The sequence below is a fragment of the Balaenoptera musculus genome, chromosome 11, assembly GCF_009873245.2.
Source record: "Balaenoptera musculus isolate JJ_BM4_2016_0621 chromosome 11, mBalMus1.pri.v3, whole genome shotgun sequence".
NCBI lineage: Eukaryota > Metazoa > Chordata > Mammalia > Artiodactyla > Balaenopteridae > Balaenoptera > Balaenoptera musculus.
The window spans coordinates 56,592,283-56,612,500 of NC_045795.1; the positions used below are offsets into that span (position 1 = coordinate 56,592,283).

Here is a 20,218-nt window from a genome sequence, read left to right on the forward strand (position 1 = left end):
TTTTACCTTGACTTTTTATTATTATTATAATTATTATTATTATTATTATTAATATTATTTTTTGGATTGGATCAGTTTTTACCAGCACATTGCTCTACTGTATCGCAAACAGCGGACACGTCAGCAGGCGCTGAGGTGCTGAGCTGTGAATGCAGAACCAGCGCCGTGCTGAGCAGCCTCGGCCACCTCCCGCCCTTCGGGGTTCATTTTTCCCCCTTTCTCTTTGTTTGTTGTCTCAGAATCTGTGACACAAAGAAACCCATCTCCTGTCTTAGGAAACTTAATGCTGCAAACTCTACCTAGAGGAACCTTTGAAGACTGTTACATAAGAACACATCTTCCTCAAAAGAGGAGTTTCCCTCTGCCCTCGTCCTCCACCCCACCCCCACCCCCACCCCCGCCTTTTACTGTGTTTTTCTCCCTTTTTAGACAGTGAGTTTAAGAAACAGCAGATGTGTCTTTCACGGATTAACGGGTGTTGTCCTGACCGAGGAAAAACTGGGCTGAGGATGAGGATGGTTTGGACCGGAGTTGGAGGGGAGGACAGAGCTGGGGGTGGGGTTTGGTGCAGAGCTACACTGGACCCGGGCATATTCGGAGCAACATCCTTTGCTATGAGACTACTTCTCAGGTAACCAGGAATCGAGGGGAAGGAGTGTGTGGAGGCCAAGCATTAACGGCAAGAGCAGGGTTTGGAGAAAGTCTGAAATCAGGTGTGGCTCTGACCCACCTGTTGGCCCTGACCAGTTTTTTCCACTCCCTTGGGCTTGGGCATAGGACAAAACATTTTTTCTGCCCTGATTTTAAGGTTAGGTAAGGGTATAAATCATCACGGTTTAGTGAGTACATTCTTCGTAAGACATGATACTGTAAATATCTTTAATGGAGGAAAAGTTGAAATATGTACATTGCTTCCTCCTGGAGCAGTTCAGGGAAATGGCCACAGGGGGCGCTCTGCACAGCCAGGGCGGGAGAGTTCCCTGGGTTGGGCCTGCCAAGGCCTGCCCCTCGGAGACCCCCCGAGTCCTGCAGTGCTGGCTCTGCCCTGTGTGGTGACGTTATTGTCCCTTTCTGTGGCTCGTGAACACAGCTTTCTCCAGACCCTTTAAAGAGGTGCATATTCGAAAAACCGTTTCTCTGTTTTGCCATAACCTTGCTCTCGTCAGTGAATGTTCCTAATGCTGCTGTTTCAACATTTGAATTTTTTTAATTTATGAAACATGCAAATTTTTTTAAAAAACAAAACACACACATCCACATACACACACACGCTTTGCTATGTGGCTTCCGAGGTTTAAATTTTGAAGAGTAAGAGAATTAAAACTTCACGACCACAGACCACCTCAAACCAGAAATACCTCAGAATTTTCTACTTGTGTAAGTTTTATTATATATTTTATTAGTTGTGTTGTCTTGTAGTAAGTATATTTTAATGTAAGTTGGCTTTTATGACAAGAAAGTTTAAAAGAAATAGAGAAAAAGAAAAAAAGTTGTGAGTCTTCTAGGGAGTGCTACCGTTTTTCTTTGATAACACCCCCATGTAAATAATTGTCATCAACTGTAGGTTGGCTGTCTGGGCCGAGTCTGGGCATTCATCACTCTTATTTGTGAAGGCTTTTCCTTCCCGTTTCTTTAGACCATTTTATTTAAAAACTGGATCTCGTCACCTTGCGGGTAGGCGAGTTGGTGGGCGATGGGGAGAGGTTGACTGGGGTGAGAAGGGGAGGGTGGAGCCTCCTCCTGAGTTATTTGGAGGTTCAAGTGTTTCCCTCGACTTGATTGGTCATTGTTCAGGATGACAGGTGACCCCACTTTAACTTGGCAAAACTGTAGCCTTTAGACCCACGTGAGGTAATTTTACTCGAGACTTAATTTCTTAAGCACATTGGCAGCAGTGATAGCGGAATTGATCTGTAGGCCTCTGGGTCCACACTGCTCGGGGCCGGTCTGTGACGGCGCGGCTTGGTGGTGAGGACTCAGCGTCCTGTGCCGCGGGGGTTCTGGGCCCCTGGGCCGTGTCCTCCTCTGCGGGTTTGGGCACGGGGTGTGGTAGGAGGCGAGTTTGCCTCCCTCTCGGAGCTCAGTTTTTGCTTCATGGGTCAAAATGTGGGCTGGCCAAGGTGGCCACAGGGACAGGTTTTTGTTTTTGTTTTTTGGTAAGTTATTTGTCTTCTGACTTTTCCTTTTTAAGCTATTTTTTGCTGTGGTATTTTTCTTCCCTCGGAATAATTTTTAACAGAAAAACAGGCCTTACAGCAGTTGCTTTTCTTTTCCACTTATTTCTTTCAGAAGCTTTAAAATATTTATTGAAAAGTGCCATATCTGATTTCTCCAGCTTTCTCCTTAGGCAGTGCTGGGAGTCTCTACTTTTCAACCCTCAGAAGAAACAAATAAACCAGTAACAAATGTAGCTAATTTACCATAGGAATGATTAGATCCCTGATCCCAGCCCGTGTGGAACACTAAACCCCAGCCTCTGTTTGGTTTTAGATTTCCTCTGGGCAGTTTTTCTTTTGCGTGCTGGCTTGATTCTTCTGGGAGCACGTTTTGGCCCTGCTGTGGGACCTGCGGGGCAGGATGCAGGAAGGACAGGGCAGGCCTTTTGTCTGGGGGCGCTCCCTCTGCTGACCCAGTGCTCAGCCACTGTCACTCCCTTTGGGGCCTTGGCACCAGAATGAAGTGTCCAGAGATGGCCCCGTGTGGTGTGGCCGGGCAGAGGGCTTCCGGCGGCCCCTTCCCCGCGTGCTAGGCTGAGTGTCCCTGACTGCTCGTGGCCAGGAGAAGGTGGGCATCTCTCTCCCGGGCGTGCTGCTGGGGCCTGGGTGGGTCTTCCGCCTCTGATAAAGTTACGTTTACTGTCATGTCTTCTTCTCCGCGGAGTCAACCATCCAGAGCTCTGATTTGTGTCGATGGGGTTGGGGGCCTCTGCCTGTGCTCTTCTCCACAAAGATTTCTTGTAGCCTCCACTTCCGGTGAGCTCAGATCACTGCTACATTTTTTTCCCTCCGCCAAGCTCTGTGGAAGACCGGGGGGCAGGGAGTCTGGTATCGCTTTCCCTGCCTCATCCAGGGTGAGACGGTGGCCAAGTCAGGGGACAGACGTGGCCCAGGCTCCCTGCCCCTTTCTTCCTAGTGTGCTGTCGTCCGGGCAGGCTTCTGGCTGCGGGGTGGACTTGGGGGGGGGGGGAGAGTGTGTTCTGTGTGATCGCTGTGGGGAGATCTCCTGAGCCAGAGAGATCCAGGAGTGAGCACGGGAAGGAGGAGACACGTGGGGACAGAGGCCGCCATGCCACAGTGTCCTGCAGAGGACTCTTCATGATGGGCAGCCAGGGAAGGCCATGGATGTAATCGTTAGCTCATGCTGGGGCTGGCATAAGCTGGGCTTTCGCCTGGGGCCGTTGGTCCCTACCAGGAGTCCTTCTTTGGTTGATTACTTGGGGCGTGAGGGCTGAGAATGGACCCTTCTTAGGAGGAAGGGAGACCCAGCTGTGCATAAATGTGGTGAGCGCCATCAGCCTGGTGTTCAGATGGCCTTCCTGTCCTGTTGGCTTTCAGTAGGTGCCCGGAGGGGTTAGTCCTGCTGCGGAGGCTTCCCCGTGTGTGCCAGCTGCTTCTGACTCAGAATTCACTCTGTCTGTATGTGGTCGCATGTGTCCAGAACATGAAGGACCTTGTCCAGCCTCGAACATCCTCAGGATTCTTGAGCCCCCAGCTCACATGTTCTCAGCCAAGGGGAAGATCTGCCATCTCCAGGCCACTGAGGTGGTTCTTCCCCTGCCCCTAGGGGCCAGGCTCACTTTCCTGTCATGCTTTAGGGAGCTGAGCAGGGGAGCATGCCGTTCTGTGTCCCCTTTCTCTCCAGTTGGCCGCGTTCTTGCTGGCTGCCCTGGCCCTCTGCACTGGGTGCTTGGGTTGCATGTGTGTTTCCTTGGTGGCAAGCCCAGCCGTGTACTGCGGGTCCACCATGTGCTATGTGTGGCGCAGAAAGCCCATCATGTGGCCCCTGTGCTCTGAGCCATGAGGGCAGGGAGGCAGCTGTTGCATCCAGGGTGGGAGGACTAGATGACCCTCTTGCAGATGGAATTCTGCCTCTTTTTAGAATGCAATGTGAAGTTCCCAGCATCTGTTGGTAATACAAGGATTTGATGTTTTTTTAGTAATCTAGTGAGCGTATGTATGTAAGTTTTTAGAAGCGGTACTAGAAGTTGAACAGCCAGGCGTTATTCCGGAGAACTTGGCTCACTAGAAAAATATCTAAATTGGGAAGCATTTTCCAGGAGAACTCAGTTTACTCAGTCTGTCAGTCCCAGCTATTTCAGTGGCCGGCTGGGTTCTGAATCTTCGGAGAGACGGCCAGGCCTGCCTGGTTCACAGTTCAGGGGCCCTCAGACCACACTTTTCCAAGAAGCACAGGGAATTGACTTTCTACATGCCCCCCCCCCCCTCCAGGCCAAAAAAGGAAATAGGACAAGATGGCTTTTTCTCCTCTTTTGGGTGATTTGAATTCTCCTAGGTCAATGGCTGTTTACAAAAGCTGAACTAATAAAATGCTCAACAGCTAATGTGTTCAGCCTAGTAATGATGAGTTTGTCTCAATCAGGAGTAATGTTTTAGGCAAAGAAACAGACCCAGTAATTCAGTTGATGAACTGTTTGTTTATTTTCTCAGTCTAGATTTGTAAACAATGAATTCAGGGTTATAGGCATTGTTCTTTAAGTAAGATTCCTGACAGTTAATTTGTAACCAGCAATTCACGTATGAATGTATCCCAGACCTTTAGGAGGCTTGGGGAAGTTTTAAAAGATGATTTTAGTTTTGTAGCAAAAAGAAATTGAAGTTTAAAACGCACCCTCTCCCTTGGAAATTAATTTATTTGACTCAGCCACACTTTAAAAACAATTACAGTCGGCCCTCTGTATCCACGGGTTCCTCATTCGCGGGTTCAACCAACCTTGGATCAAAAATATTTTGGGGGAAAAAACAAGAGAAAGTTCCAAAAATCAAAACTTGAATTTGCCACCTACTGGCAACTCTTTACATAGTATTTACATTGTATTTACAACTATTTACATAGTATTTATATTGTGTTTGGTATTATAAGTAATCTAGAGGTGATTTCAAGTATAGGGGAGGATCTGTGGAGGTTATATGCAAACGCTACACCATTTTATGTAAGAGGCCTCTGCCTCAGTGGATTTTGGATTCCCATCCCCCTGCCACATCCCTCCCCCATACAGAGGGACGACTGTAGTGGGTCCAGGAGACCTATACATTATCATCAAGTAAAAGTCCAAATTATCTAGTGGGATATTTTGAATATTCCTATTTTAAACTCATTTTGGGTCCACCGTAAACTTTGGTTTGGACAAGATTTTGAATTTAAAGGATTTACCACTATTTAAATTTTTACAATTTTTACCAAGCTTTTACATTTGTGTGACGGTATCTTCCAGGTATGAATGAAGCAGGACGTTTTGATTGTGGTACTCCATGTATCCCTGTAGTGCCAAAACCAGTGATATTTTATTTGCTCCTATGGCAGCTCGTAGCGATAACACAAGTGTTTTTTCCTCATGAATTAAAATGCATATTCTCTACACGCCAGCATGTGGAGATGGGCCCTGTGCTGCCCTTTCTTCTCCAGGAGTGTCTTTGGATTGTCTGGGGCCTAGACAATTCTGAGAACTACTGCAAGCCAGCTACAGGACACTAAAGAAATATACACACGGACATGTGTGTATGCAGTGGATTCTACAAACGTGGTTTCTTCTGGACATCTACAGAAAAGCGTTTCATTCATTTGCGAAGTTTACATTTTTAAGCTGACAGTTATAAAAAATACAACTCATTAGCTAATGCTTTTCAGGCAGGTGAGGATGGGTTTTTTGCAAATGGATGAGTTCTGTCTTGAGTCCTGGGAATTTCTGCTGTTGGTTGGGCGTGGGCTCATTCCCTGATTCTCCGAATCATGTTTGCATTGGAATGTTTTTAGGTAGCATTGTAAATAAAAGTATAGGTTATATAATAGAGTTACAACACTTGAAATTTTACTTTAAAAAATCTATAGCACTACATATATATTTAGTTATATCACCTGACAGATTTCTTCTGCACAGTGTGGAGATTGTTTTATACCACAGATTATTTTTATAAAGTCTAGTGAGTTTCGAATAAGAATGATTTTCTAATCAGAGTAATGAGCTTTACCTTTCAAGATAAACATACACTGGAGTGTAAGTGGTGTGGCGCTGTCACTTAGTGCTCCTGCGGATTCTCGTTGATACACTGGCAGATTACAGACCATCTTTGGGTCTTGTTTGACCAAAACTCCACTCGTGGCTGTCTTTGTGTGGGACAGTCTGTGCGGGACGGGGATGCTCAGCCCTGGTCCTTGCAGACCTGGAGGAGAGGGGCTGGGAGAGGCAAGAGGGGCCTGCAGTGTGCTTTACAGTCGTGCTTCCTCCTGAGGTTTCTTTTGAACAAAGGGTTCTGAGGTGAATAATTTGTTTGTAAGTTACTCTCATGGGTGTCGTAGTGTGAAGGTGTTTTGGGGAACAGAAATTGTATGGGTGCAGATTGGGGTGGGTTGGGACTAGAATAAGATGCAGGCTACAAACATGGGAAGAGAGGATTTGGTGATTGGAGAAATCTGCCAAACTGAATTATCTAGGACCAAATTATCCAGTTTTCAGGACAGAATTCCCAATGGAGTAATCATTCGGAAAGGGGGAGGGTGGTGTGTGGACATAGTGATCAGATTATACGGAGAGCTGCCAGACACATGTTATCGTCTCTGGGAGGGCTGTTTGGAGGCGAGAGGGGCGGCATTGGCTCGCCACTTTAGGCTAGCGAGTAACCCAGGAGCCTGTGGACGAGGCTCAGGATCCTGTACCAGCAGCGCATCTTTCCAGTATCTACAAGGTTCTCCTGCTCTTCCTACGACGGTCAGCATCACTGCCATAATCTGGAAGGCAGTCTTCATGTTAGCCTTTTGATTTTTTGGGTAGGGAGTGAATGGTTATTGGGTAAGCCTTCTTGATGGGGATGTATAGGAAGTATACATCTCATCTATACTCAAGTACAGAGTCATGTAGCTCATACTCTGTAGCCGTAATGGCTGAAGGCCTGTTCCCCAGCCCCTGCCTGCTGGCTTCAGCTGCTGCGTTCAGAGGTGTTCTGGTTGGGACAATATTGTCAGGAGAGTCCCTCATGTGTCATGTGAAACCAGCTGTGCTTTTATTCGGTCTGATCGAGAGTAAAGTTTTACGCCACCCCTTTTATACTTGAATGAATTGAGTTTCGGCAGATCCAGGAGCACTCTGGGAGCCAACCATCCGTCCTTTACCTGTTCCCCATCAAAGAACATTTCTCTGCTCTCCAGCCACGTGTCTCGGAATGTAATTCTGTTGTGCCTTTGTTTTTGTCACCTGCCTCCCCCCAAAAGCAACTGCTGTAAGCTTTTTTCTACTTGTTTTTTCTAGCCCGAAACCCCACCTTTTTCCTTTTTCCCGGCTGTATTTTCTGGATGCAGTTCTGTGCTCCAGGTGTGTTAAGAACCAGTTACCTCAGACCTTGTGTTGAACAGTGTCACCATCTGGGTCCTCTCGAAACTGCAGGCTTGTGACATACACACGCAGGAACCCTGCCGAGTATGGGTACTTATTTGTTTTAAAGTAAAACTCTTCCCAAGGATTGCAAAAGGGGCTTCTGGCAAGCTCTTCATGGCCCTGCGGTGGGATGGGTCTCGAGTGCCATCTGAAGGGTGCTTTCCGCGCTCAACTTTGAATTCTGCCATTTTCAGTATTCTGCTGTCTGAATAGGCAGAGTGATTCAACTGGTTGGCCTTGTACACAAATGAGTTCCGAAAATGAGCTCTTTGTAACACATTTCCAGTCACTAAAGCTCAAATGAAGAACATTCCCTTAAATGGCAGGATTGAAACCCCCCGGCCCCCTATCCACCACAGTGCATTTTGGGAAGATGTCTGTAGCATATGTTGCTGTGAAATTAGGCCTTGCGGGTTATGGCTGTTTGTCATTTTGATGTATTTTAAATAAATATATATATATTTTTTAAAGAGCCTTTTTTACCAGTTCAGAAAGTTTAATTAACCAGCAGTCACCACATCTGAATTTTTGTCGCTGGGGCATAGATGGCAGACCAACATTAAAGTGGTAACTCAGCCCTACAAGCGTGGGCTGCCCACCTGGCCTGTCCTGCTGACCGTGGGACACCAGGGTCAGTGTGTCCCCACTGGGTCCCAACTCAGCCCTCGAAGTGTTCGGTCTCTGCTCTGTTCAGGCGCTGTTTACTTCACTCTCTACAAGGGCTTTACTTCAGCCCAGCTGGGGTTTTCTCAGAGCCCTGCCACGAGTTAAGTGTATGTTGAGCCAAATAATTTCTCCATAAGGGAAAAACGCGCGCATCGAAGTTTTACCAGCAATGACAGAGATGAGAGTAGGAAAGGTTAGGCAACACCTGGGATTTGATTTGGAAAGTGTCCAAGTCATTGTCAAAGGCCGTCTGAGAGCCAGTGACCGTACAGAGATTCTTAGGAGACCTCATCTGAGAGCGTGAAGACCTCCTGTGAGGGGAGGAGTTGTTAAAATGCCAGCGTCTCTTTCCTCCCTTTTTTTTTTTTCCTAGAATTCTGTAAAAATGCAAAGAGAATTGGGTGGTACTTGAGAATTGGGGGTGAGGGTTACCGCAGATGAGAAACATACTTCTAGATTTCAGTTCCACGCCACAAATCCACACAATGCCGTTTTTCAACTGTACAAAAGAATCTGCTTATGAATTTGACATGATCTTAATGGTAGCATCAAAGGCCGAATTTTTCACGTGTTAATATTTTTTCCACATTTGTCCTTGAACCTGAAGAACTTCATACAGTACTGTAAATTTAACTTACATTGAGTTTGATGTCAATTCTTGTGAAAAGAGCTTCTGCATGTAACAGACACACAGTTAAAGAACACAGCAGAGTACAACATTTGCAGGACCAATTCTGGAACCAACAGATGTCACCTCTCATTTGCCATCTTATATGTCAGTTTTACCAGCTCCTTCTAAATGTGTGTATTATTTGTAAGGAAAAGAAGGAAAATCCTAAGACGTGTCTAATAACTTAGTGGAGAATGTGTGTGTTGGGTTTAGGATGGATAGCAAAGTCTTTTTGAGCTGTGTTATCTAACTTGTATATAAAACTGTAATTAAAGGTTTGGATTCACCTGTTTCTTGCGGTTTACAATGATGAATCATTTGAAAACTCTGGAAATGTGACTAGGATATGATTTAAGCCTGTAGAAGTGAAGAAGCTCTTCAAGTGCTAAAACTAAAGACTTCTAGTTTTTGGCTCAAATTCAGTAAGTACTGTTTGTATGCCAGGATATGTGAGATGTAAATGTAATAGGTCACTTTTCACCCTTGTAGCTATAAAATAAAAATTTTGTAGAACAGAAATAGATTGTACTACTGAATTAACAAAAGTTATACTAAAGTATCATGTTTTAAAAAAAAAATATATATATATATATATATATATACACAGAGTTAAGCTTGTTGCTGTTACCCTGTCTGGATTTGAAAAGTGTGCTGATTTATATATATATATATATATATATATATATATATATATATATATATATATATATATATATATATATATAAAACGCACACACACATATATATATTATATACCCGCACACATCTAAAATGGCCTAAAGCAGACATCCATGTAATTACAGTTGCAAAATGAAGACATTTTGGAGAGAACATTGTATCATAGTTCATTCATTTGCAGTGGATCTTTGTTCCTTTTTACTGTGGTAATTTTAGAAATGAGTGTCAAGTTTGGAATTAGATCTGCTAAGTTGGGGTTTTGCTGCTTGAACTCTGCACTGGGTCCTCAAATAAACCGATGTGAATGTAGTTTTTTCCCCCTGTGTGAAGAAGCAGCCACACCCCAACAGATAGGAGGAAAAATCTAGAACTGTTTCAAGTTTTATCTTTTTGTATATGAAAATAAAATAATAATAATAATAAAATCCTGTTGTCTCTCTTAATCACACGGCAGGGGGTTGTGTTCTCCCACTTACAGGGCCAACTTGAGCACCTCCGTGAATTCCTGCTTGGACGACATGCCGTTAATGGCTGATACCTAGGCTGCCAAGGTCCTGTGGGTGGACTAAGCACAGGTCTCCAGTTCTGCCCTTCAGAAGCTCGGGACTTAGTTGGAGACACTGTGGGCTTCTCCTTAATGGACTGTCCAGGGACTTTGGGTATGTTCCTGCAGGACAGGGGTGTATTTTCCAAATCCCCAAGATCCCCCCACACACAACCCTGCTCCCCAATCCTATACTTTGCAGACAACCCTGAGCAATATTTTTGTAAGTGCAGCAGAGAAACCTAGAAAATAAGTTATATTCAGGACTACTGAGAATACAAGCGCTGCCATTTCCAAACATGGCTGAGTAGCCGGGTCACTTGCTGAGCTGTTAAAAAAATCCAGTGATGGAGCACCACCCCAGATCTGAATCAGCAGGCCAGATCTCCCGTCTGGGAGCTCCTGAGTTATCTCACTAGATGCAAACATGGTTCCCTGCTAATAAAATAATTATAGTCTCTACTACCTAATAAAACAGGAAAGACTCAGAAATCACCTCACTGCTTTCTGCAGTAACATAAAAGACTTTTTTTGGCCTCTAATATTTGCTAAGTGGAGAAACAATTGCTTTGAATCCTTCTGGTGGTGTCAATGCCTTTTTATTCACTGATGATAATTACGAAGATTAAATAACCTGCTTGGATCTCTTTGGAACAATTTTTGATGAAGGGGCCCTTTATTTAGGCACCAGTTGTCCAGTTTTTTTTTTTCTTTTACTTTCTGTGTTTACTTGTTTATTCTGTTTCCCCATACCAAAATGTTAACTCCAAGAGAGCATGGGCCATGTCTTTCCTGCTGTGTATGATTAAGTTGGTAATTTGGAACAAAGTTGTCCAGTTTTTGATCCATTTTGTCCTCTCAGAGTTAGAAAGTTCACCTTTGATTAGTGAGTGCCCTTGATGAGAAGAAGAGGAAGACAAAAGGCTAACATTTTTGAATGAAGACCTTAGCGCTAGCAACACTGGAAGGTCAGACTGCAGGGACCATCTGGTTGCTTTCTCTTCAGCAAAGGGATTCTTTCAGTTAAAAAAAAAAAAAAATTGGACACAGAAGCGGGTTCATAAAAGCAGGCTTGGCCAAGTTAGCAAGTAGAAGAGGGCTCAGGGGCCATTCAGCCTGCCCTCCCACTCCTTCCCTTAATTCTCAAGCACCCCTATGCAATACTAGGGTTCCCCTGATGACGGTTTTAAAACTACTGGTCCTTCATTTTAAAGGTGGACAAACAGGCCCAGAGGAGGTACCCTACCCAGAGTCAGGCAGCCTTTACTTCTAATTCTTGACTCTTGGGACCCAGTGTGGGGTTCACTGTTGTTTCCAAGTACAGGATGTGGGAGAGGAAGAGTCACCCACCATTTCTCTCTCTTTCTGGTGCTTAGCACAGTGCATGGCACTTAGGAGGGCCTTGAGAAATACCTCTTAAGTGAATGTATGTATTTAGTAAATTCTGATGGAAGCTGTCAAAGCAGCTCTGAAACCTACAGGTACCAGTGTTGCCTGGTCGTACTTGTCTGGACTCTTGATTGCACATGTCAGACACCATTAAACAAAAAGGGGGCTTTGGGCTTCCCTGGTGGCGCAGTGGTTGGGAGTCTGCCTGCCAATGCAGGGGACACGGGTTCGAGCCCTGGTCTGGGAGGATCCCACGTGCCGCGGAGCAACTAAGCCCGTGAGCCACAACTACTGAGCCTGCGCAGACTGGAGCCTGTGCTCCGCAACAAGAGAGGCCGCGACAGAGAGAGGCCCGCGCACCGCGATGAAGAGTGGCCCCCGCTCGCCGCAACTGGAGAAAGCCCTTGCACAGAAACGAAGACCCAACACAGCCAAAAATAAATATAAATAAATAAATTAATTAAAGAAACGTTTTAAAAAAATACTTTAAAAAAAAAGGGGGCTTTGCTGGAAGGATCCTGGGGCAAGTGGCCAGCCAAGCCTTACGTAAAGGCAGGATGTGTCTGGGCTTCTTCAGGAGCCTTGGAAGCTGGGGTCAGCATGGCACGCCTTCACCCGTGTCTCACCATTTGTTCCACTGGTGTTCTGTGCAAGACCAGATGCATCTACTCTTTGTCTACTTAGCAGGAAAAAAGGCTGTAGACAGAGCGGGAGTTCCATATGTCACAGCTTTGCTATCTGGAGAAAGTTCCAGATCGAAAATCCTTAGGAAGACTCTGGTTGACTTAGTTCAACCAGTTAGTTAGTGTCAGAAGTCCTGGGGATTATACAAAATGACTTCATGACAGGTAGTCCTGGGAGGGCGCACGGAGCCATGAAGCTGTCAAAACAACGTATCCATTTAAGTTGGTTGTTAGAAATGGCCTCCTGCTTAGTGAACTAAATCCACATGGAATGCTGGAGATGATGCTGCAAAATGAAGAAGACCTATTTATTTGTGAGTGCGAGTGCATAAAACATATATCCTTCCTTTGACAGCAGGCATTCAGCAATCCGGATTTCATATTCTATCAAGATAAAGTAGAGCTGCCTAAATAAAAATTGCTAATATTAACAGAGCACTTAACGACATGCCCCAGGTTCTTCCCTAAATGCTTTACATGGTTAATCTCCTTTAATCCTCACAAGAACCCTATGGTCTAATAAGTATTATTATTATTACTATTATTATTCCCGTTTTAAAAAGAGGAAACAGAAAAGTAGAAAGTGGTTGAGTCGGTATCCAAACCCCTGTGCTCTGATTCAGGGTCCTAAACCACCATGGAGTGCTGTCTTGCCAAGAAACTCCTTAGGAGATGCAAAGCTATCTTTAGAAGTTACGATTTGTGTACCATGCGATTTCAAAGCCACGTGTCATGAGGACATCCAATGTGGCACAGGTTTTAGAATCAGACCTAAGTTGGAATCTCGATTCTGAGGACCTTAGCGTAAGCATGCGCAAGTGGTTTATTCACCTATTAAACGGGACTAAGAGTATTTTCTTCTCAGGGCTGTATGTGCACATACTGAGCCTTCAAGGCGTCATGCTCTCACCCATCACCCGGTCCAGGGGACCAGGGGTGGAGCCGGGACGCGCCTGGGCCTCCAGGTTCGTCACCAGGGGGCGCGCGCTTACGCTCTGGCCTCCGGTGTCTCCTGAGAGGCTCAGGGCCAGCGACTCCAGGTAGCGCATGCGTGTCTTGATCCCGCGGTTGCGATTGGCTTTCAGGCGGCTGACCTGGAGTGCGCATGCGCTAAGGCAAAAGGCTAGCGTCTCGGGTAAGATGGCTGCCAAAACTTTTGCCTCCCGCTTCCGAGGCTCCCGACGCTTTTTGAGTGGCTTCGTGGCTGGAGCCGTCGCGGGCGCTATGGGAACCGGGCTAACTGTCGTGCAGTTTCTCCGGAGTCGGGACGCTGAGGCAGCGTTGGCGGTGAGGGAGCCGGACGGTGAGTGTGTGGGTCCCCAGGTCTCGGGCCCGGGCTGCTACCTCGGGCAGGAGCCGTAACCATGGACGTGCGCTGTCTCCACTCGCCCGGCCCTTGGTCGTCTGCCTTGCAGTCTCCCGGCTCGGCTTCCTCTCCCCGCGTTGCGTCTCACCTGCCTGCTCCATGTACTTCCTTCCCCTTGGGGATCTACTACCCCGACATGTCTGTTTTTATTGTTTATGTCCTCCCCTAGATTGTTAGCTCCATAAGCGCTCGGACGGTGTCAGTTTTCTTCTCCACCAGCCCTGTACCTGGTACATAATTGGCATCCAGTACGTATGGATGAATGAACGAATGAACACATAGTTTTAGCAGATCAGTTAACTGTCCTCAATTTATCATCGTTCAAATGAAGAATACCTGCTGGCCCTTCTTCAAAGGATGTAAATCCGCAGGTTACCAGGTGTACCTTATATTTGACAAAGTAAATGAGCTCATGCTCGTTTCTTTCTGTCTCGGATATACTAATTTAACTTGCTCCTCCTGATACTTGGCATTTAGCAAGAGAGCAACTCTGGTGGGTTGAAGCCTGGAGAGCGCATCAAGAGAGAATTATTTGGAAACCGACTCCCTGTTCCGTGCGTGCTTGGTTTCTCCCACTAGGAAAAGCAATACCAGTTTTACCACTGTCTTGCTGCAGCACACATCTCTGCTTCAGTACCAGAACATTGAGGAAGAGTGTCAGTGAACGATGGTCTTTTTTTTTTTTGGCTGCGTTGGGTCTTCATTGCTGCACGCGGGCTTTCTCTAGTTGGGGCGAGCGGGGGCTACTCTTTGTTGCGGTGCGCGGGCTTCTCATTGCGGTGGCTTCTCTTGTTGCAGAGCACCGGCTCTAGGCACACGGGCTCACAGGCTCAGCAGCCGTGGCGCACGGGCTTAGTTGCTCCACGGCATGTGGGATCTTCCCGGACCAGGGCTTGAACCCGTGTCCCCTGCATTGGCAGGCGGATTCTAAACCACTGCACCACCAGGGAAGCCCCTGAACGATGGTCTTTTAAAAAAATTTAAAAGGCTGTGCTTTTGTCCCCACATTAACTCTTAGAACATAATGAGTAGGTAGGCTGTCTCGCATTCAATCATATCAATGACTAGTAATGACAGGAGTTTTTTCTTTGCTGCTTTTGTATACACTGTACTTTGTGGGGCAGAGATTTGAAAATTTGATGTGAAAGACCAGCAAGATCAGGTCCTTATTTAACAGTTAATGAGGTACTTCCCTGGTGGCGCAGTGGTTAAGAATCCGCCTGCCAATGTAGGGCACACGGGTTCGAGCCCTGGTCCAGGATGATCCCACATGCCTCGGAGCAACTAAGCCCGTGCACCACAACTACTGAGCCTGCGCTCTAGCAACAAGAGAAGCCACCTCATTGAGAAGCCTGTGCACCTCACCGCAACTAGAGAAAGCCCGCGGGCAGCAAAGAAGACCCAACAGCAATCAATCAATAAGAAAATAAATAAATTAGAAAAATAAAAAAAATTTTTTTTAAATTAGAAAACAACAGTTAATGAAATAGCTACAGTTAACCTGTATAGAACTATACAACTGATTATAGGCAAAACCAGTATTTTGCCTACTGTCTCTTCTTTGCTTTATAAGTAATTGCAAAAATGAGATCACCTGGTTGATTAAATTGTTGAGTCAGTCCTTTGTCTTACCCCCTTCCTTATAATTTTTTATTCCTAATAGTAGTCACTAACTGTTATTTTTTTCCCCTGTTTTTCATTTTTAGGTTCTTCAGAAAGGGCTCTCTTAGAACAATTTGGATTCCCTTTAACTGGAACAGAGACGAGGTGCTACACTAACCATGCCTTGTCTTATGATCAGTCAAAGCGGGTTCCTAGATGGGTTCTTGAACATCTATCCAAGAGCAAGATAACGGGTAGGTGGTTAGAAGCAAAGGCATTGAAGAAAGATGTTTCCAAATTTAAAACGAGGATTATTAATAATTTCAACTTTTTCTACTTTACAGCACATTTAGAAAATGATGGTGTTTGTATGGCTCACTAGATAAATGGACCCTGCCTGGCAACCAGGGCGCCCTAGACCCTTCCAGGCTGTCTCAGGGGTTGAGAGGATCTGTATCTTGACACATTAATTGGAGGCTTTGTCATAAATATTGTTGCAGTGAGCACCACTCATTCATTACCTCCACAAATGCTTTTTTTTTCTTTTCCTGCCTCAGGTTTATTTGTACAAATAGCACAGGAGGACACCAGCCCCATGCAGACAGCAGCCCAGGGGTCACACCAGTCCTTCTGTCCTCACATTGGCAGATAAAGGTCTCTACTCCAGAGCCTCTGTGGGGTTCTGGGCACCTTTGGGAGCCTGAGCTTGAGCTGGAGCCGCAGCTGCACCTGCAGCCTTGGCCTTCGTTTGAGCCTTGGCCTGGGACTTTGGCCGGCAGAGCCTGAGACCCTTGGCGATGCGGGCATGAGCACGTTTGCCGAGCTTGGGGTGAGCAATGTAGGCAAGTCGACTGAGCTTGCGGCTGCCGCCCGTTGGGATCTTGGGCTTGACCTCCTTGGGCTTTACGAGAGCCTCTTTTAAAAAATTAATTAATTAATTATTTTTGGCTGCATTGGGTCTTTGTTGCTGCGCGCAGGCTTTCTTTAGTTGTGGTGAGCGGGGGCTACTCTTCATTGTGGTGTGTGGGCTTCTCATTGCGGTGGCTTCTCTTGTTGTGGAGCACGGGCTCTAGGCACGCGGGCTCAGTACTTGTGGCTCGTGGGCTCTAGAGCACAGGCTCAGTAGTTGTGGCGCACGGGCTTAGTTGCTCCGCGGCATGTGGGATCTTCCCGGACCAGGGCTCGAACCCGTATCCCCTGCATTGGCAGGCGGATTCTTAACCTCTGCGCCACCAGGGAAGTCCCTTTACGAGAGCCTTTATAGCCTCAGCACGTGCACTTATGGCCTTGGCGTTGTTGGCCTGCATCTTCTTCAGGCCCTTCTTGTTGTGCTTCTTGGCAAAGCGCATGTTCCTCAGGAACTTGGGGTCCACCCCCTTAAGAGATTCATATCGTTGTGATCGGGGTTTCTTGATGCCGTTTCTGTGCTGCTTTCGGGACTGGTTGTGCATGGTGTGGTTCTTGGACTTGACCAGGTCTGCACCGGGGCCTGCCCACAAATGCTTTTTAAGTGCCTACCTTGTGCATAGCACTGTGCTGAGCCTTGGGGTTATATCAGTGACCAGAGTAGATGGTCTCTACCCCCAAGGCACTTTGAATTGGGGAGGGGGTGGGTGGACCTATCAAATAATCATAAATGTATAATTACAATTGGCAATAACTGTTCTGAAGGAAAAATGATTGCAAGTTGGCATAGTATAATTAAGGAACAGTAAAGAATACGATGAGAGATTATAACAGGAGAACCTGATAACTGATTAGCGAGGCTTCTTTGAGAAAGTGGCCTGAAGAGTGGATGGCAGTCACTCAGGCAGAGGAGTTGGGTGGGCAGCGGGGGTATGGAGAGGAGCGTTCCAGGCAGGGAAAGAGAAGCACAGTTGCATCTTTAAAGGCCCCCATGTGAAGAGTTTGGTTCGGTTACGGAACTCAAGGAAGGCCAGTTTGGCTGGAGCAAGGGAGAACGTGATGTGAAATGTGACTGGAGACGCAGGCAGGTGTGTGAGCCTGTTCACGTGCCCTCAGGTTTCTTGGTGCGTTCCTGTAATTAAGATGACCAGATCTTGCTGGTCAACGTCAGATTGGTTTCTAGGTAGCCTACTCCAATTTACACTCCCACCATCATTATTTGTCCTGTCTCTCCCAGCTGTCACACATAATGAGCATTATTGAGCTTTACCAATTTATTAGTTGATTTTATTTACGTTTATTGATTACCAGTGAGGGTTAATATTTTGTGAATTATTCTTTCTCTGTGAATTTTTCTTTACGATTTTCAATAGGGATATTCTTTTTTTAAATTATTTTATTTATTTATCTTGGCTGCATCGGGTCTTAGTTGAGGCATGCAGGATCTTTAGTTGTGGCATGTGGGCTCTTAGTTGCAGCGTGCAGACTTTGTTGCGGCATGCAGAATCTTAGTTGCAGCATGCATGCAGGATCTAGTTCCCTGACTAGGGATCGAACCCGGGCCCCCTGCATTGGGAGTGCGGAGTCTTACCCACTGGACCACCAGGGAAGTCCCAGGGATATTCTTTTTTGAATTTTGTAGGAGTTCTTTTTTATATTAAGGATATTACTTTTTGTCATAGTTGTTTTATTCCCATTCTCTTATTTGCCTGTTAATTTGCTATATGGCCCACAAATTATTTCTCCATTGCTTTACAGTGCATGCTATGTTTAAATATATTAAAATGCTGATATTAAGATGAGTGTGTGCCTTTATAGAGTACACATTAACCAGCAGAATATCGGGAGGCTTGGAATATGCTTGCTGCTAGAAGGAAACTGATGTAGGCATAAACTTTATCATAGCAGGTGAAATTGATTATGTACTTACATCAAGAGAAACTCACTTGATTTAGTCTCAAGCCTGATAAATTTCCTTTAAATACAAAAATTTTCCCAAGATGAAATTTCAGCTTTACTAATTTTATCTTGCTGTTAAGTTATCATTTTCAGAGGCATATAAGAAAAGCACTGTTTCATATTGTAAATCACGTGAGCTGTGTAATTTTGAGGAGGTAAAATAGAGCTAATTAATATTATTTGAAAACAAGAAGCAATATACCTGTGATTTACTTATTATAGTGTAAAGCATCTTCTGTTTTAGTTATGACAGACTAAGTTATTTAGATTAACTCTCCTGCTAAAAACAACAAGAAATGTTATTAGCAGTATATAAAAAGTATATAGAAAAAAAAATCACTAAAAAAAAAACAACATGAAGAGGGACTTCCCTGGTGGTCCAGTGGTTAAGAATCTGCCTTCAAATGCAGGGGACGCGGGTTTGATCCCTGGTTGGGGAACTAAGATCCCACATGCCGCGGGGCAGCTAAGCCCACGCGCTTTGGAGCCCGTACGCCGCAACTAGAGAGAAGCCCATGTGCCCCAACGAAGACCCAGTGCAGCAAAAAAAAAAAAAAAAAAAAAATATTGTCTCAGAAGCCAGATTCCTGGCTTCTGATCCTGGCTTTAAAAACAAACAAACAAACAAAACATGAAGAGGCAACATGATAGTAGAGCTTTTTTGCCAGGCCAATATTTGGGGGAATGCCAGAATCCAGAGGGGTAAGGGTGGCCCTGGTAAACCAAAGCCACATTGCCTTTGGTTCTGCAGCCTTATGGGGTCAGGGGGACTGAAGGCAAGACCTAGGGCTCACCCAAGGTAGATTATCATACAGGAGACCCTTCCCACATTAACCTGGAACCCCAGAGGGCTGCACCCTCGGGGAAGGGTGAACCAGAACTTACTTGCCTGCCCACCATAGGGAACTACACGGAAGGTTGCCTTGGCACTGAGCAGACAAGGATCAAAAAAGAAAATAAAAAGTTTGTTCTAGAGAAGTTGAGGCCACAAACTGGCTGTCATGCAGACTTGTAGCCCAAAGCCATGTAGCCTGTACAGATCAAAGAACCTTAAACCCTGAGCTTGGTTTACTGTGGTCCTCCACTGCTAATGCCTCCAGACACTGGACAGAAGTAAGTTTACATCCTCTCTTCAGGAAGGCATCTTCATCCTAGGATTTTGGAAATTCCCACAAATGATTTTTCTTTTTTTTTTTTTTTGATTTATTTTTGGCTGTGTTGGGTCTTTGTTGCTGCATGTGGGCTTTCTCTAGTTGTGGTGAGTGGGGGCTACTCTTCGTTGTGGTGCACGTGCCTCTCGTTGCGGTGAACGGGCTTCTCATTGCGGTGGCTTCTCTTGTTGTGGAGGACGGGCTCTAGGCGCACAGGCTCAGTAGTTGTGGCTCTCGGGCTCTAGAGCGCAGGCTCAGTAGTTGTGGCGCACGGACTTAGTTGCTCTGCAGCATGTGGGGTCTTCCCGGACCAGGGCTTGAACCCGTGTCCCCTGCATTGGCAGGCGGATTCTTAACCACTGTGCCACCAGGGAAGTCCCCCCCCCCCCACCGCCCCCAAATGATTTTTCAAGGGCAGTGAGCACCAGACAAAGAAAACCAGACATACCAGGAAGCGATTCCAATGGTAATGACACTTTGAGAAGTTTACTAGTAATTCTCTGTTTACAGTTATTATTTTTTTTTTATGGGGTGATTCTAAGAAGCTAGACATTAGATACTTTACTCTGAACCTTGGGGTCTGATAATTTAATTTTTTTCTTGATTGAATGAAATGACGTTAGAATCAGTAACTTCATTAATCCCCATTTTACACTTTTTTGAGTAGCAGCCTGAGTATATTCCATTTGTTCTCATAATTTTTATAGTTTAACAAGGCCTGTCCTAATGACAGTGGAAAACATAGTGTTAGGATTCGCTGATGTCCACGGTGGCAAACTATTCTGGAGGTATCAGAATATAAGTAAAATTGAGATTTTTGTCTCTCCTGTGTGGTGCTCAGATATTTTGTGTCAGGAGTTTCTGGATTGATCTCATAACCTAAATGTTTGTTTTGTCATGGCTTAAGAGGCAGTAAGCAAGATATCAGAGGCACTCTCTCCCTCCTCTAGGCTGTGCCTGCCCAGAACAAATTGTTTTGTGTCTATATATATCCATTA

At 45.6% G+C, this 20,218-nt stretch overlaps 2 protein-coding genes across 7 annotated transcripts in view; one reads left to right on the top strand and one right to left on the bottom strand.

The window, feature by feature from the left end:
- Window positions 1-13,348: 13,348 nt before the first annotated feature.
- Window positions 13,349-20,218, top strand: part of LOC118903859 (nuclease EXOG, mitochondrial) — a 34,077-nt gene continuing 27,207 nt past the window's right edge. For 5 of the 6 annotated variants that reach the window (XR_005021878.1, XR_005021879.1, XR_005021880.1 and 2 more), the window contains exons 1-2: window positions 13,371-13,539; window positions 15,309-15,458. Coding sequence is in view for 1 of the 6 variants with exons in the window: in XM_036869339.1 (XP_036725234.1) it covers window positions 13,377-13,539; window positions 15,309-15,458 (313 nt within the window). In the remaining 5 variants the exon portion in view is untranslated. Of the gene's footprint in view, window positions 13,540-15,308; window positions 15,459-20,218 lie in introns of all 6 variants that reach the window. The other variant, XM_036869339.1, reaches the window with a different exon arrangement.
- Window positions 15,748-16,751, bottom strand: LOC118903860 (60S ribosomal protein L29-like). Its single transcript, XM_036869340.1, has 2 exons — window positions 16,461-16,751; window positions 15,748-16,117 (listed from the first exon to the last, which is right to left on the bottom strand). The coding sequence occupies exons 1-2, from the start codon at window positions 16,653-16,655 to the stop codon at window positions 15,863-15,865; spliced, it is 450 nt and encodes a 149-aa protein (XP_036725235.1). The 5' UTR covers window positions 16,656-16,751; the 3' UTR covers window positions 15,748-15,862.